A 16,270-nucleotide genomic window follows, 5' to 3' on the forward strand; every position below is an offset into this window, starting at 1 on the left:
AATAAGTGAAAAATTGAACCCCTCTATAGTTTGCTCAGTTTGCACCAAAATTGCTGGACAACATGTTCAGACCATAATAATAATTAACTGTGCACTTAACAAGCAAAAAGGTGAATAGTTTGGACAAATCAGTCTTTCCATAAATGAAAATACACTAAATTTTGCAGAATGCTCCAATCTAAAATAATTTTGGTTTTTTGCTTATTATTATTAGCAACCTTAGAAAGTTCAATAAAAATCAATCATATTTGCTGTGGCTTTACAGGATTCACAGGCATGTAGCCCTGACTAAGAAGATGTTTTTAAAAAAAGACTATGTATAGACTTCTACTCCTTTCTGTCCGAGCTGGGCTGCACTGCGGGAATTAACCTCTGCAGGAAAATAACCAGGTCGGACAGGAAATACCTGAACATAGATCAAAGTGCAAGATGTAGGGCAGACGTTATTATGGTCAACTCATACACACACTATGAAAGCTGCAAGAGAAGTTCACCCCAGTTCACTACCTGTGTTTTACACATTGTAGTTATAAATATTACTTTATTATAAATAGTTTGTGAAGTGTGTCGCATTTCTGTTTTTTTTCATCTTCTAGCCAACAGTAATGTTCTTCTATCATTGCCATAGATGAGTGAACAAATGCCTCTCTTAAATTGGATATTATAAATGAAGAGGATGAAAAACTCCTTACCAGAGCTCAGAGACCAACATCACCACGGTAAAAACACACAGAGGCATGCAGACATGACAGCACACTCACACTAAGTGTCACATACACTCCCTCATATGTCCATATAACTCTGCTGTATGTCTCCATGTATGTTCCAGGTGAACATCCACGTGTTTAAGCGAGATAAAGAGTTCAAACAAAACATCAGTTTATGTGGGGGGTAAGTGAAGATCTTGCTTTACAGTAATAGTAAAACCAAGTTACGACTTTGGCGCCCTCCTGTGGTAGTACACACACACACACACACACACACACACACACACACACACACACACACACACACACACACACACACAAACATTGTGGTAGACAGCAATGCATGCAAGTTAATGTTTTAATCCCAAAATAGAAAAAATAACAAAATATGAATCAAAAAAAAAAAACTGAAGAAGAGACAGAGCTGCAGTACTCTCAGACAACAGATTAGACATATCTGCATAGTGGATTATGTATAATTGATAAATTAGATGATGAGCAAACAGGCTTTTTCATGTTACCATCTCCACCTTACCATCTACCAGAAACCACCTTGAGCGTGTTTTTAAAAGCAGAAGTGTGTGCTAGACAAAGAGCATAGCTTTTTTCTTAATTCTGTCAGGCTGTGGAGGTGAACAGTAGTATAGTGAACCTGATGGCTGCAAAGACGGAGGTGTCGAAGGCTGAGCTGATCACATGGGCCCACCTTGACCTGGCCTCCTTCTCACAGGGTCAACAACAGGAAGAAGCCAAACGCACAACGTAAGCAATGTTACTGTGGTGAGGCGCTGCATTTGACCATGTTGGCCGGTGTACTTATCCAGTGTAGAAAGGACCAGGGCACACTTGAATTTTCAGTGGCTTGTTTTGCATCTCTTAAGTCAGTTACTGTTGTTCAACGGTGAAATATATGTTTCTGAAGGATGTGTACTGTATGTTTTGGCTTGGATTCAGTGTTGGACCTCTAAATTAATAATTAATTTATTATTCTGCGTGCTGATGTGTCGAAGTGTCTTTGGAGGTCATAAACAATTACAAAAACCTTTACCATAGATGTTCATGACTGGAATAAAACTTACAGTAGTGTATAGGCACACTAGTGTTGTTGCCACAGGACATCTTCACAACTCACCCAAACATTTTAAAGATTAAAATGTTTAACTGTATTTCCTTAAAAAGAAATCTGGTTTCATTCAAGTTTATCACTGTGATTCACTGTATTACTGAGCTCTGGATGTTCCTGGAACATGGCAGGTTCATAAAACAGGCATTGCCCATCTCTGTGGAGTGTGTTGCAGGTAGTGTTTTCCCTCTCTTCACATTCTGGTGTTATAATTGTCAATGGATAGCTCAATCACATAGCTTTAGACTGTGTGTGCTTCATGCAGGTGGTGTTAGGGTCATGGCAGCAGCGTGAACGGTGAATGCTGCAATGCTGATTTGACGCTTGACTTCTTTCCAGGACTTCTCTGGGTCATCTGAGTTCTTGATGTCAAACAATGCATCATAGATTCCGGGGAAAGACTCCCCTGCATATTTATTATGGCTGCTGGGTGCAAAAATCACATGCCTGAAACGGAGAAGAGGGGGAGTGTTACGTTAAGGAATGTACTGGAGATATTACAGATTCAGTATTTTATTGTGTGGCATTTTATAACAAGCTCAAAAGGGTTAGGAGTGGTGTTGGTGGGGTGACTCCACAGGTGTATGATTGTCAAACTGAACTATTTATAATTGAGAGCAATCTGTAGAAAACAAAACAAGTCTCTGAAAAATAGGGAAACTAAAATATCCAGAAAGGGTTTTAATAATGCAGCTAAAAATCGATAAGATGAAGACAGCCGAAAGATCATCTTTCTTGATGCAAAGCACAGATACACTGTAATAGAATTTACATCTTCCACTTCGGGGCACGTTTACAGCAGCACACATGGTTTTAAAGACATTGCTGTACCCTCTGAGGTACATTAGACCACAGTGTTTTGCTGGAGAATCAGGGTCTTTTTCTTCACCTCTCATATGATAAACAAGCCCGTCCCACAGTCTGCTTTTAGTCAGCAGCAAAAACCAAGGTCTGCTGAGAAAACAGACCAAGCTTATAATAAAAGTAGGTAAAAGAGTGTGAGAGAGTGAGTGGGCATTCAATAAACAAACACTGCGGACAATACGCTGGAGTGAACAGTCTGTGAAGCCCAACGAAACACTATGTGACAGTAATGTGGCTCACTGTCACACTGTCACAGCTTACTGGGACACTTGAATAAAACAGAGCAATTGTTAATGTTATTAGTAACACCTGTGCTTTTCTTACTATACTGTCGGCTGTGAAAAGGAATGTTACTAATTATTTCTAAGCAGTTGTGAGATAATCAACTGGATAGAAACTAGAAATAAAACAAATGTCTTCTTCTCAAAATGATGTTTATTCTAAAGACTTTACTAATCTTTGTCATTTTCTCAGCGAATTTCGGGGTAATTTTACATCTTATAGCCTCTAAAAGTAAAATAAAGACAAGAATCACTCTGGCTGAAGTAGTCACAACCAATAGACATGCAACTGGTGTAGATCTATTGCACGTTGCTTCATTTTAAGAGGTCACAAGCCAAAAAGGTTGGGATCCACTGTTGTATGGTATGCATGAGCCAGAGCTTCAAATTGTAACATTTGTGTATGTGAATTAACATTAGTTGTGAGGATATTGCAGGGCTGCAGATATAGGTGTAAAGACATGCAATTAGAAAATATTTGAATTTGAATTAACTGTTACAAATCCAGTGATGCTGACTTAAATCTTATTCAAAGTCAAATACAGACCACAGGGCCATTTAGTGGTCATGGTACTCGAGTGCTCGACTTGTTTATGAGGCTCCTGTAAAAGCATGTAAACCAAATGGAAATTGTGATATGTGTGTGAGTAAGTTACCTGTAGAAGGGTCTGCCAGGTAAGCCCAGGGGATCTATGAAGGCTCTCTCCAGATACATGAGCTGATCATTAATGACACGTACCTGCAGAGGACTGACACACACACACACCCACAATGCCATTGAACCTCTAGTTGCCTTTCACACACACTTGATTAAACTGAACATACACTCAGTGACCACTTTATTAGGTACACCTGCACAATCTAATGCAATCCAATACAACTGTTCTGCCATGAAGTCTATTTTTATTCCGATTCCTATAATGTTCCGTTTGTGTTGACACTGTCATAAAGGTGTTAATTCACTGTGATTGTACCTAATATGATTGTGACAAATAAACTTAATTGATTCATATGTGTTAGCATTGAGGTCATAGTAACATCTGTCCAGGGACTACAGATGAAAAATTACGTCTTGGCTAACTCTGGTGCATTTACAGAGATGTTTATTAATGTGCATTCTCCCTGTTATGTAAACCAATAAATAGATAAAATAGAATACTGGACTGCATTATATTCTGAGGTGTTTCTAATACTGTGACTCCCTCACAAATGTAAATGGGGAGGACAAAAAATAAATTAGAAACACTAATCAATATATTGTAGTCCAGTACAACACCGCCGGGTATGACCTCTGTAATAAACAGAGTAAACACTAGCAACAAAAATTGAACATTATAAACTTCGTAAAGGTAGAATTTATGGCAGAGCTGTTGTATTGGATTGTACATATGCACCTTATAAAGTGGCCACTGAATGTACATTTCAAAGCATAATAAACCAGAGCATGCACACCAACATATTTCAGCATTTGTTTGGACACCTAAAATGTATGAAATGTTAAACACACGCTTACTCTGCTTTGTTGAGAGTCTGCAGGCGCTCATGGAAGTCCCTGCCTGCAACGGTGAAGTTCTCCACAGCAGAAAACAAGGAATCTGAAAATATAAGGGGAAAAAAATTCAAATGCAGAGAAATTCTTGGAAAAGTCAGCAGGTTCCTCATTCAAAAATTTTAACTATACTTAAACTTAATAGTTAATTACCATAGTCTGAACACAGTGACCAAAGTCAACTCACCAAAGGACACCTCATACATCTCCATCTCCTCTGGGTGCTTCTGTGCCAGCTGTGCAATGCTCTGTGCGTACTTCCTCAGTGAGTCTGCGTACTGGTTGACATCGAGAGGCAGGAGCTGGGAATCGGCCAATAGGAAGATGAGCCCGGCTCTCACCTGGGCCACCGCTCGAAGCCTCTTGAAGGAGGGGTCGTAAAACTTCTGCACTAGCTCGAAGGTTTCATACACACTGTGATAGACTGGATAACTGCTGTACCGCTCTGTTTTCTGAATGCACACACACACACAGAGGACATTTCACTGAGTCCCTGGAGGCTCACAGTAACCTTTTACATAGAGATACTTTCCTCACCGTCTGCTTATGCTCTGACCTTAACTCAACCCTTAAGTTATCTAAGTACTAAGTATCTAAGGAAAACTTTTGATCATGTGGAATGCAACTGCAATAATTTTGAGGACAGCAGTTTTGTCTCCAATTAGACAAGCAACTTGTTGAAATCCAAAAATGTATTCTACACTGTAGCATAGCATGTAACACAAACACACATGAGACAAAACCTGCATTAAAGAGAAAAAGAGAGTACACAAATATAGCAAACTAACAAATGAAAACATGTACACTGACATAAATATAGCATTTTGAGATTCACAGGGAGCAGAAACACCCCACGGATTGCACTGTTTGTGTCGCTGAAAAAATCCTCCTTGTAAATCTAATAGTAATTAGATTTAATAATGGATATGCACTGCATTGTACGCTCACAATACAAGCAGACACACTCATGAATATATAATCAAGCACATACAGCAATATACCTTAATATTAATAACAATGAATAATGTTTATGCAGATAAATCTGTAAGCGCAGCGTGTCTCACCTTGTTCTTGGTGTATCTGGCTCTGCCTGCAGCAATTCCCAGACGGATATAATAGGCCTCAAAATCACTGCCTGACCCGAGCTTACTGATCCTACAGTACACAAGAGTGAAGGACAGACTGATGTAGAGATTTGTTTAATTAATTCCATATCGTTTAATTAAGATAAGCTAAGACTGATCAATAAATTTTACATTCTAAGCTTGTTTTAAACCCAACACACGGCCACACAGACATGAGATGGTAGAGTTAAGGCCTTTCAATAGTTCGCATACAAACTGCAACATTTCTCTTAACAGTTGCATTGAAGAATTAGTAATCCTCAGCTGTGATCTGCTTGTCTTATCTCACACTTCAGCATCTTGTTGTTTTGTCCTCTACTAACTTCTGACTGCAGCACTGCTCTCGTGGCTGCTGAAGTTTTGTTTTGCTTGAACCTTGTGTGTTTTATAGTTGTTGTTGTGGCTTTGTTGTCAGCTTGTGTACACCCTGACACGAACAAGCAACTGATTGTCAGGCTTTGTACCTGGGTGCATCACGGTCATTTGTCCAGTTGTCCCTCTTATGCCAACTCTCATATAGAGAAACTCCCTCCTCTTCCTCTTCTGGACTGGCTATCTACATGCAAACATAGAAAGAAAGAGAAAGAGATAAGGCAGAGAAAAAGTCAGGGAGGGAAAGACACAAAAACAGCATGAGAGTGAGTATGAAAGATAAAATTAATTAACTCAAATCTATTTCGGCTGTATTGTTCCTATTGTGTGTATAAATCTGCTCACCTGCTTGGTGAGGTCGTACACCAAAGTGTGTAGAGACGGAGTGCAGTCAACCCTCAGTGTGTACATGCCTGGAATTCAAATAGATACATCCACACACGAGCCATATCAAAACTAAACTCAGCCTCAACATTGTCTGTAATTTATTGAGAATACTGAACACACAAACACACTCACCCTCAATGGCAGAGTCGGCATTGATGTAGGCCACAGCTCTCTCCTGCAGCAGCTTGGCATTATCCTGTTGAGAAGGGTGAAGTGTGGTCAGTGTGTGCGTGTCTGTGTGTGGATGTGCAAGTGTGTGAGGGCGTAAGGGTTGGTGTATGTGTACCTCTGCCCATTCTGTAGATCCCAGCAGTCCAAACTCCTCAGCATCCCAGCTGGCAAATATCATAGTCCTCCTAGGCCTCCAGCCTACACACACACACACACACACACAAACACACACACCTCCTTGTCTTTGTGGCATTGTAAGGACACCAGACCACAACATGCATTCGGGAACCACCCTTTCTCAGGGTTGAACAGCACTGAAAAAAATCAGGCAGTATCCTGGAGAGGACATTATCTGAGATGTCACTTCACACACACACACACACACACACACACACACACACACACACACACACACACACACACTGACCACCATTATTCACTCACTCCTCACACACTTACAAAGATGTACCTTTACTGAGCAGCCTGCCAGCGCTCCTGACAATTTCGTGGACCACTGCAGCACCAGACATGGGATCAATTCCTCCAAACACCCAGGCATCCCGGTGTCCTCCCAGAATCACATACCTGTCTACACACACACACCACACACATACACACACGGAGGAATGGAATGGAAGAAGAAAATTATGAGAATTTCTTTTCTTTTCTTGCCCTAATTTCATACAGTTAGTTAGATATTTGTTCTTTTTAACATACAAATGCTACCAAATAGCTAATAGAGACTGATACACTGTATTTCTTGACAGTTTTGAGCTGCAGCATTAAAATCAGAGTGAAGCTGCTAAAGTTTTGTTTTTCTGAATGTTTCTTGCAAAAAAATTTTCTGAGCAAAAGGCATTTAAATTATTTTATCCTCCTCTTCTAACTTGTTACTATGATTATATCAGTATTAGTGTCGATATTGGCATTATTAGTGTTACTCACATGTGTTGGTTATGTGTAAAATGTTGCTAAACGTTATAATGAAGGATTAGAGCAGGTTGGGTTTGCTGTACCTGGCTCCAGAGCTCCTCTAATCCTGCCAATGACGTTGTAGATCCTGGTTACCTGGTTTTCAGTGTGGATGTTCATACGCACCTTCCTGAGACAGACAGATTGAGGAAGGGGTGATACACACAGGGGAGAAAGAGATACAGAGACAAATGAAGAGACAGAGGTGGAACAGATCAATAAAGTTATGTTTAACAGGAAATGACTAATGAGAGCAAAATGTAAGAATAGAAAGCAGGAAAAAGTTACAACATTCAAAAAAGAAGTGTTTTCCTAATTGTGTTTATAATGCACAGCAGCCTCAGAATCATTCATTGTGTTTATCTCATGCAAAGACATACACAGATAGACAAACAAAAGAGAAGAGAGATCTAACCCTCTCAAACGGCAGTAGAAGTCCTTTATGAAGTGCTTTGCACCTCAAAATTCAGTTCACAGAAAAATAATGAAGACATGAGAGAATAACACATAGTTGATTCTATTTGTTGTTACTGGGGTTGTTGCTCCAGAAATCCCTAAAACATTCACAACTGTTCAAAAGCACAAACAGACCGTTACTGTTGTTGCACACAGGTACATACTACATGCTTAATTTGTGCAGCTTGAATGTGTGTAGATGTGTATGTATGTCTCTCACACACAGGGGGTACAAGGGCCTCCATTGTACTTCATTTGGCTACTTGCCACTGGGTCATTAAAGCTGAGCGAGAGAAAAAGAGCAACAAAAGGGGAAAGACAATTCAAACACTAAAACACAGAGTCAAGACAGCAGTGAAGCAGGAGAGGAGAGACCAATAACTGGAGAGGAAAGAGCTTCATTGTAAAAACAAAAGTAAGTGGATGGGAGAGTCACATTATCACAGGGTGAAGTGGACACAAGTGATCACTTTGACACTGGACATGAAAAGAGCTTAATGTAAGCACTTACTGGCTCTTGAAGTCATCCGTAAAGCCTGGACCAGTCCTGTAGGAGACATTCAGAGCTCCTTTCCAGTTGTTGGGTGGAATCTGTCCTCCCATGTTCCTGTTAAATGGTAAATAATTCACATATTCTGTAAATAATACAAATCAGCTGCTCATTTCATTTGGGGATCCCAATAAAAATTTTAGTTTCTTGCCCTAAATTCAAAATTCAAATGAAGTAGTTTTTAGTCATGCTGGCTGTGTGGTCAGACGGTCCACCACTTTGGTCCAGACTGAACTATCTCAACAACTGTTGGATTGATTGGCATGAAATTTGACAAATACATTCATGCCCACCACAGGTTGAATTGTAACAACTTTGTAATCCCCTGACTTTTCATCTAGCGTCACCATCAGGTCTGTTTTTTAAATTTGTCCAATCCTTATTACTGCTTTATGACTACATACCTTTAATGACATTCCCATCAGCCTCAGCTGTACTTTGTACTAAATACCAAATGTTAGCATGCTAACATGCTAAACTAAGGCGAACACAAATCGTCAGCATGTTAGTGTCATTGTGTGCATGTTAGCATGTTTATGCTAGCGAGTATAGTACTGCTCTGAATTACTGCTTTTTACTGTAGGAAACAAAACTACATCAGCATAATAGAAAAGTGTGGAGAAGAGAAGAAGAGAAAAGAAAAAAGATTTTTATTTACTTCAGCAGGTGAATTGCATCATGGAAGCCAATTGGATGCACAGGAATCTTGGGAAGTCCCACTCCATCCTTAAGGCTGAATCTGTGGGTATATTCTGTAAGAGAGGAGACAGGACTATGTTAGATAAACTCACCAAGGTTATTATAGTTTTGCATTTTTCATTAATTTTTATTTTGTTTTGACTTTTTGTTTTCAATTTCAGTTTAGTTTTAATCAGTTTTTAAAGCGGGTTTGCTAGTTTAGTTTAGTTTTTATTTTTTGAAAATGCTTAGTTTTAGTTTAGTTTTTATTAGTTTTAATGTTAGTTTTAGTTTTTATTTGTAATATGGGGTATTTGTCAGAGGCGAGATTCAAAAAGGTCAGAAAAAGTATTGTGTAATAAAAGCAAAACATCACACTACAGTACAGTACATTCGTATTGCCTGGCCTGGATCCAACGTTAGCTTCTCTTTTGCTGGAGGGGGGCTGGGCGCTCTCCCTTACCTTGTTAAGGTAAGCTAGGTTAGCCTTCTTGTGCGATTATTTTCAAAAGGACTTTCAGATTTGTGTGATTTTACCCCTTGAGAAATGTTTCATATATTTTATCACCTTCCACTACTACAAGGCACTTGCTTTTATCCGGGACACAATCGTGTTCAAAGTAATCCCACATGGGACCGCCATGATGCCATGACCGTGAAGTGCCGACAGCTGGCGTAAAACTGGCACAGCTAAAAAACTGGGAGAAAGATTTCATATCCACCTGAAATACTAGGCTTGTGTAGTATGAAATAAATTGACAAAGAGGAAAACTAAGGACATTTTCTCTATAATTTTTTATATCTATATTATTTTATATATATTTTTGTTTTGTAAACACACAATACATTTTCAGTTTGTTATCGTTTTTTTTTGGAAAGCCTTGTTTTTATTTTTATTTCAGTTAAGGAAAATGTTTTTTCACATTTAGTTATTTCGTTCGTTTTCTTTAACAATAATAACCTTGAAACTCACACACATGTATACACTCATACAAGCACACAAAGATACACACCTTTAGCGGGGTACCCTGGTGTGAGTGGGTCTCCTGCTCCATTCAAGTTGAGAACATTTCCTCTCTGAGCTCCTCCACCGGGTAGATTCCAGCCATCAGGGTAGGGCTACACACACACACACACACACACACACACACAGTTAAAAAAGCTATTTGAATCCACAGATTGCATTCTGCTATTGATCAAGGCTTTTTAAAAAGTCAATCATAGTGTCAATATTGACCAAAACATAACCTCTACTACATTAACAATGGCTGTTACACACACAAACACACGGTTTCATAATCTGCAAATGAACACAAAAATACTGTAGTTAAAACTATGCAGAATACTCTACCTGGACTCCAGCAGCCCAGTAATCTGCTGGGTCTGAGAACATAATGATCCCCTTTGCTCCGGCTAACATGGCGTTCTTGACCTGGTGGAGCAAGACAGTGTGAGAGCAGTGGGTCATTTTGATGGTGTGCAAAAGTTTATTTATTGCTGACCTTTTTGTGCGTGTGGATCACAAGATGATGATCGATTTGACATTGATGAATTACATTAAATACTTAAAGATGTGCGAGAAAATATTTTGAAATGCCACAGTGTGATGAATAAATTACAAACAGGTTACAGGTCTTTGATCACAATTGAAAATTCCTAAATGAGCTGGAGAAGATCAAGGTTCACCACCACTTTAACCATCTGAACCAGTTTATTTTTTCCAGCACGCAGTCCAATCCAGTTGCTTCCAGTACATTTAACCACAGGTGTAGTCCTTTTAATTACAATCCTTCATCTGGGGTTTTCATGTGAAGTTGTGACCAAGACTTTTCCTACCTTATTACCTCTGAATATTTTCCCGTATCTGACAATGACAATCTTCCCAGTAACGTTGATGCCCATATCTCTCTCTAACTGGAAAAAGTCTTCTGTACGACCATAGTTCACATACACCAAATCCCCCTGGGGAGAAAGACAGCAAGAGGAGATCTTAGGCGCTTGTTTTATCAGAGGATGGGGATGGGTAATGTTTAAAATCCATGTTAAATACTTTTACTACTGCAGTGAAAAAGTATTTAAACATCACTTTCTTCTTGTCAGTATCATAAGGCTGTTTGTGTGTGTGTGTGTGTGTGTGTGTGCAGTACCTCAGGTTGTCCTTTGGCAGAGAAGGCACTGTATGGAGGCACAATGTTAGAAACATCTTCATAACCCTCTGGAACTGGCTCAGCTAAGGAAGTGTTAAAAACCTGTGAAAGAAGATGAGATGAGGTCAGACTAAATTAGATGAAACACTGATGAGATAGCCCTTCACTCTCTATAGTAAATGCTATGAAATTCGTTATGTATCCACTGTCAACTACATTTTAGAAAGAAATATTGTACCTTTTACTCCACTACATTTATCTGACAGCTATGGTTACAAATTAAGATTGTACATACAAAACATATGAAGAGCTTATAAAACATGATGCTTTGTCATAGATTTAACTATCCAACAGCATATAAAATTAGAACTGAAACTATTAGTTGATTAATCACTTAGTCGACTGATAGAAAATTAATTGAGAAACTATTTTGATAATTGGTTAAGTAATTTTTCATGAAAAATGCCAAACATTTAATGGTTCCAGCTTGTCAAATGTGAGGATTTATTACTTTCCCTTGTAATTATTTGAATAATTAAGTTAATAATGATAATTAATAAGTTATTTTATTTTATTTTTCTAGCAATGTGAAGATCTCACTGTGGGCTCTGGGTAATTGTGACAGGCATTTCTCACTATCTTCTGAAGTTTTACAAACCAAACAATCAATGGATTAATCGAGAACATAATCAGCAGATTAATGAAAATAATCATTAGTTGCAGCCTTATATAAAATAGTTCAAGCTTAGCTCCACCTCAACCAGCTGCAACAGTATAATGCTGCAGCAGTCACAGCACTGTCTGCGTTGAGTAGTTTTACTTTTGATACTAAGTACATTTTCCTGATTATACTTTGACTTGAGTAAGTGAGTAACATTTTCAATGCAGGACTTTTACTTGTAATGGAGTATTTTTACAGTGTGGTATTAGTAATTTTACTTAAATAAATTATCTGAATGCTTCTTCCCCCAATGTAAATAAGCGATCAAGCTGTAAATGCTTAGACATTTTCACATTATTGGTCGTAAATACCAAAATGACTTCTGTTAATTATATGCAGATACCAGCTGATCCTGTTCTTCTGGAAGCTGGAAAATGGACTTTAAGTCATGTGCATGTAGTCTGACCTGATTGTCCTGTGTCAGGCTATCACCTCGGGATCTGTGTGCTGTTCAGTGAATGGCTATCAGCTGAAATGTAAATCTTGATTGTGTTTAAGTTACGAAATGCATCTTAGCAGCATGCTGTAATATAGGCGTGCAGTAAATCCTGATCTGTTTTCTCTTGTTTTCTTCTGTGCTGTATCATAATCTCTACTCATAAGACACAGAGGTTTATCTCACAACAAGGCCATAAACGGACCTTGGACTTGAATGAGCTGTCTTGCAGTTTTGTGGAGAAGACTAACAGTAGGGAGGCCTGGAGCTGTATGTGGCTGTGTTTTTAATGCAAGTGTGATCTCCATGTTGCAACTTTGTTATGTCCCCAAACAGACTGAGACGTGGTCAGGGGTTTGGACTGAATTAGTGTTATTGTTCATGTGCGTGAGAAAATCACAATCTCTTTGAAAATGTAATCACCAGGAGGGTGAGTGTGGAGAATGAAGTGTTTCTGTAGTGCTTAAAGTGGTAAAACAGGTTAGTTTCTCATTGTGAAAACAAAGCATGCAAATGGTAATTTTAAATAATAATAAACTGGCTCTCCACAGGGTATGACTGCCATCCTAATGCTATAATAGATGGGAACAAACAATAATGACAATATTGCACCAGAAACAAGTAGGTTTTTGCAAGACATGTATTTTACAGAGGTTGAAATTATATGTGGGCAAAAAATGGTTTGCTTTTTTGTTAATATTTTTTTATGTATTTATCGTTTTCTGTATGTGTGCATCTGGATGTGTGTGTCTAAGTTTCATGCACAATTGAACATCTTGTGTTTTCTGTTTTCTGTATGCATGTACTGTACCTCACTGCCAAGTTGATCTACTATTGAGATGTAATTTTGCTGTGATTTGTTGGGATAGGACAGCAGGACGTTGTAGGGCACCATCTCCACTGAGTCCAGTCCAAACTCCTGCCACTCTTTCTTGATCTGCTCTGCATATCTCAGGTTCTGCTCTGTACCAGCCAGGTGGGGGAGTCGTGTAAATTTCCTGTGGAGAGGACGTCAGCAGTTGGTGACAGAGTCTGGCAGTTGCTTGAAGAATGAAAATGTTGGCTTGTGAATCCACTTAGTTTGAATGTCCATAAGAGCTGGGAAAAGTTAAAACCTCCTCTTTTGTTTTGTTTTTTTAGATTTTATTTAAAATAAATAAAAAAAACTAGTACCTGCATGCAAAGTTGTTGTTCTTGATGTCTGACTTTACTTGAACACAGCATGATCCATATATCCGAAAGACCTTTTTCACGGCAGACATTTTGACTTGTCACAGTAGGAAAAGCACAGGTGTTACTAATATTGTGCTTTTCTACTGTGACATCTCAAAATGTCTTTTGTGTAAAAGGCCTATAAGTCTACATCACATGAGTGGCCCTCTCCCCAGTTTTCATCCATTCAGCAAAATTGTTAGCTTCATGAAAAATGCTGACATTTAGCCTGTAACATTTAGCATATGAGCTTTTGAATATGTTATGTTAACATGTTAGCTTAGCATGATAACATGCTAACTTTTACAGTATTTATGACATTTAGTCTAATAGCATGCCATGGAAAACAAGTGCAGTTAACCCCTCAACACCCAGTTTTCTTCTTTTATTTCCCCTTAAGCAGCTTTAAAGTTGTTGTCTTATTCCAGGCTGTCTGACAGGATCATGTGTATTGTGTTTCAGTGTATTCCAGCTCTTCATTGAAGCTAAATGATGTTTACAGTACACTGATATATGTACACTTATATTTGGTATCTTTGTGAACTTTGGGATCTCCACTAGAATTTAAAAAAAGTTCTGTGGGTTTGAACAATGTTTGGCTGCACAACATGATTTTGTAATGACTTGCCCACTGGTGAGTCAGCAGGGTTTAAGAGGTTAAGGTTTTAGAGGCATCCTGTCCAGAACTGTGTTGCTGAAAAGTCTGGCTTGCTGGTGGAGTTGTTACATGAAAATATAGGGGATCACCAGTCTTTACAATCTATCTTTGTGGGACTGTGAAAGTCTGTACCAAATTTCATAGCTACCATCCAATAGTTATCAAGATATTAGTCAGGACAAAAGTGGTGGACAACATTAAAATATCTGTCTCCTTGAACTTTCTTCCTTTGCAAGGAACTTAGATTTGAAGTAGTTTTTCTTCCCTGCTGAAACCTCTTGGAAAGAAGACCACTGTACCATTTACTTTTGTACTGATAGACAGGACAGGTTTAGTGTGTTGGTAGTGATTATTACCTGAGATGCTCTCTGATCTGGCCTGGCTGCATTTCATCCAGAAACTCCTTCAGATACTTGCTAGAAGCACTGTTGTTTACAGTGTTTGGATGTGTGGGCTTTGCAAACCAGCCTACAGACACAGTACAGCCAGTCAGTCAGTTCAACAACAGTGTTAGTTCTCTCAAGAAGAAAGTCAAACCTGTATGACTTTATGATGCAATTAAATGAATCTCTTCCAAGACTAAATTACATTAATATGGACAGAGCAGGGGCAAACAAACAGAATTTTCTATATGTCATTTGCTGCCCAGTTGGGTTAGATCTTAAAGAAAGCTTCCCATGATTAGAAATTATATTTTAAATGGCGTTGCGGTTATGGATAGCACGTGTTAACCTGCTGTGAGCAGACAGACGTGAATTGTGTTAGAGTAATGACAAACTAAAGCTCATACACACTATAATGCACCTTCAAGATTCTTCTTAAACAGCACTGAGTAGATTTGATAGTTTGTGGGAGTAATTTTAAAGAGATTAACAAAAAAAACCCCAATTATTTTACCTCCTTATTTCAGCAACTGCCTTCACTTCCATTTATACACTTGTCATGGTCAACTATCCCATTATTTGCATTTTTATGAAGTCATTATCACTTGTGGATTATTGACTTACATTTCTGTCCAGTGTAAGTTTCTGCTGTGTTATCTTACCTATGATGAAGCCCAGACAAAACAAAGCTGTCACAACCACAATCCACCAGATCCACCGAATTAACCTGCTCTCCTTTCTCATTTTAAAGCACTGGCCTACGTCCCAGAGGCTTCCACACACCAATGCGGCTGACTTTGCAGAGCACACTCGCAGAGATAGAGATAGAGAGTAATTTGTCTAAGTAGTGCACTGTGGGCGCATGGCAGAGCGAGATAGAGTGAGACACAGAGAGAGAGAGAGACGGGGGTGGGGTGGGGCGGGGGTCAGGTGACAGTCAGTGGCAAAGAAAGAGGCAGTGAGTGAAAAATAGAGGAATACAAAGAGGGAGGCATGAGTCATTAGTGCTATGCTTGGCCAGCAGACTGATGGCTGTACACTGTGTACCTTGGTCGTTCCACTGCTGACTCAGCATTTCCCAACCTGAGACCAGATGGCCAAGAATCCACTCTGAGGACAGTTTTGTTGTTTTGCAAAAGCACAATTAAGCTGGAGTTACAATTTGGTGCAGAGAAGAGTCAAGAGTTAAAGGTGAGTCTCTACAGAGTGACACAGGATCAGCAGATACATCTACTCAGTTCATGTGGAAAATGTGTCCTGTATTTACATGCTAGAATAAAAAATGTATGTGTACTCTTTAAAACTGAAAGGTATGACGAGGCCTTCACAGTCAGCAGAACATATGGGGTTTGGACCAACAAGTTAGATAGCGCTCTCTACCACCATCATCAAAACACCAAATGAGGGAATATCTTTTGGATGTTCATCCCATCAGTAGACTTTCCGAGACTTGGAGAACTGATACCAAGGAGCATTGAA

The 16,270-nt window shown here is 39.0% G+C and overlaps 2 protein-coding genes across 4 annotated transcripts in view; one reads left to right on the forward strand and one right to left on the reverse strand.

The window, feature by feature from the left end:
- Positions 1–1,047: 1,047 nt before the first annotated feature.
- Positions 1,048–15,685, reverse strand: naalad2 (N-acetylated alpha-linked acidic dipeptidase 2). Of its 3 annotated transcripts, XM_044203528.1 has the most exons (21): positions 15,454–15,673; positions 14,765–14,876; positions 13,350–13,536; positions 11,382–11,483; positions 11,071–11,196; positions 10,586–10,666; positions 10,248–10,353; positions 9,215–9,308; positions 8,518–8,613; positions 8,227–8,289; positions 7,595–7,680; positions 7,048–7,167; positions 6,694–6,776; positions 6,540–6,603; positions 6,366–6,433; positions 6,113–6,204; positions 5,589–5,679; positions 4,712–4,976; positions 4,489–4,570; positions 3,632–3,724; positions 1,048–2,277 (listed from the first exon to the last, which is right to left on the reverse strand). In XM_044203528.1, the coding sequence occupies exons 1-21, from the start codon at positions 15,533–15,535 to the stop codon at positions 2,088–2,090; spliced, it is 2,283 nt and encodes a 760-aa protein (XP_044059463.1). In that variant the 5' UTR covers positions 15,536–15,673; the 3' UTR covers positions 1,048–2,087. The 3 variants fall into 3 exon arrangements, with proteins under 3 accessions (XP_044059463.1, XP_044059464.1, XP_044059465.1); XM_044203529.1 differs by lacking the exon at positions 8,227–8,289 and having other exon boundaries at positions 15,454–15,685; XM_044203530.1 differs by lacking the exon at positions 14,765–14,876 and having other exon boundaries at positions 15,454–15,594.
- Positions 15,686–15,788: 103 nt separating this feature from the next.
- The window catches only part of LOC122879442 (NADPH oxidase 4), a 28,617-nt gene continuing 28,135 nt past the window's right edge, over positions 15,789–16,270 (forward strand). Inside the window, exon 1 of the mRNA XM_044203536.1 lies at positions 15,789–15,982. The gene's annotated coding sequence lies outside the window, so the exon portion shown is untranslated. The remainder of the gene's footprint in view (positions 15,983–16,270) is intronic.

The sequence above is a fragment of the Siniperca chuatsi genome, linkage group LG7 (assembly GCF_020085105.1).
Source record: "Siniperca chuatsi isolate FFG_IHB_CAS linkage group LG7, ASM2008510v1, whole genome shotgun sequence".
Classification (NCBI taxonomy): Eukaryota; Metazoa; Chordata; class Actinopteri; order Centrarchiformes; family Sinipercidae; genus Siniperca; species Siniperca chuatsi.

Excerpts from the sequence above, each read along its gene's own strand:
- naalad2 (XM_044203528.1), bottom strand. The coding sequence starts at position 15,535 with ATGAGAAAGGAGAGCAGGTTAATTCGGTGGATCTGGTGGATTGTGGTT. Across the intron at positions 10,667-11,070 it reads AAATATTCAGAGGTAATAAG|GTCAAGAACGCCATGTTAGC; the intron begins GTAGGAAAAGTC and ends TTGCTCCACCAG. Across the intron at positions 5,680-6,112 it reads AATGACCGTGATGCACCCAG|GATCAGTAAGCTCGGGTCAG; the intron begins GTACAAAGCCTG and ends TGTGTACTGTAG.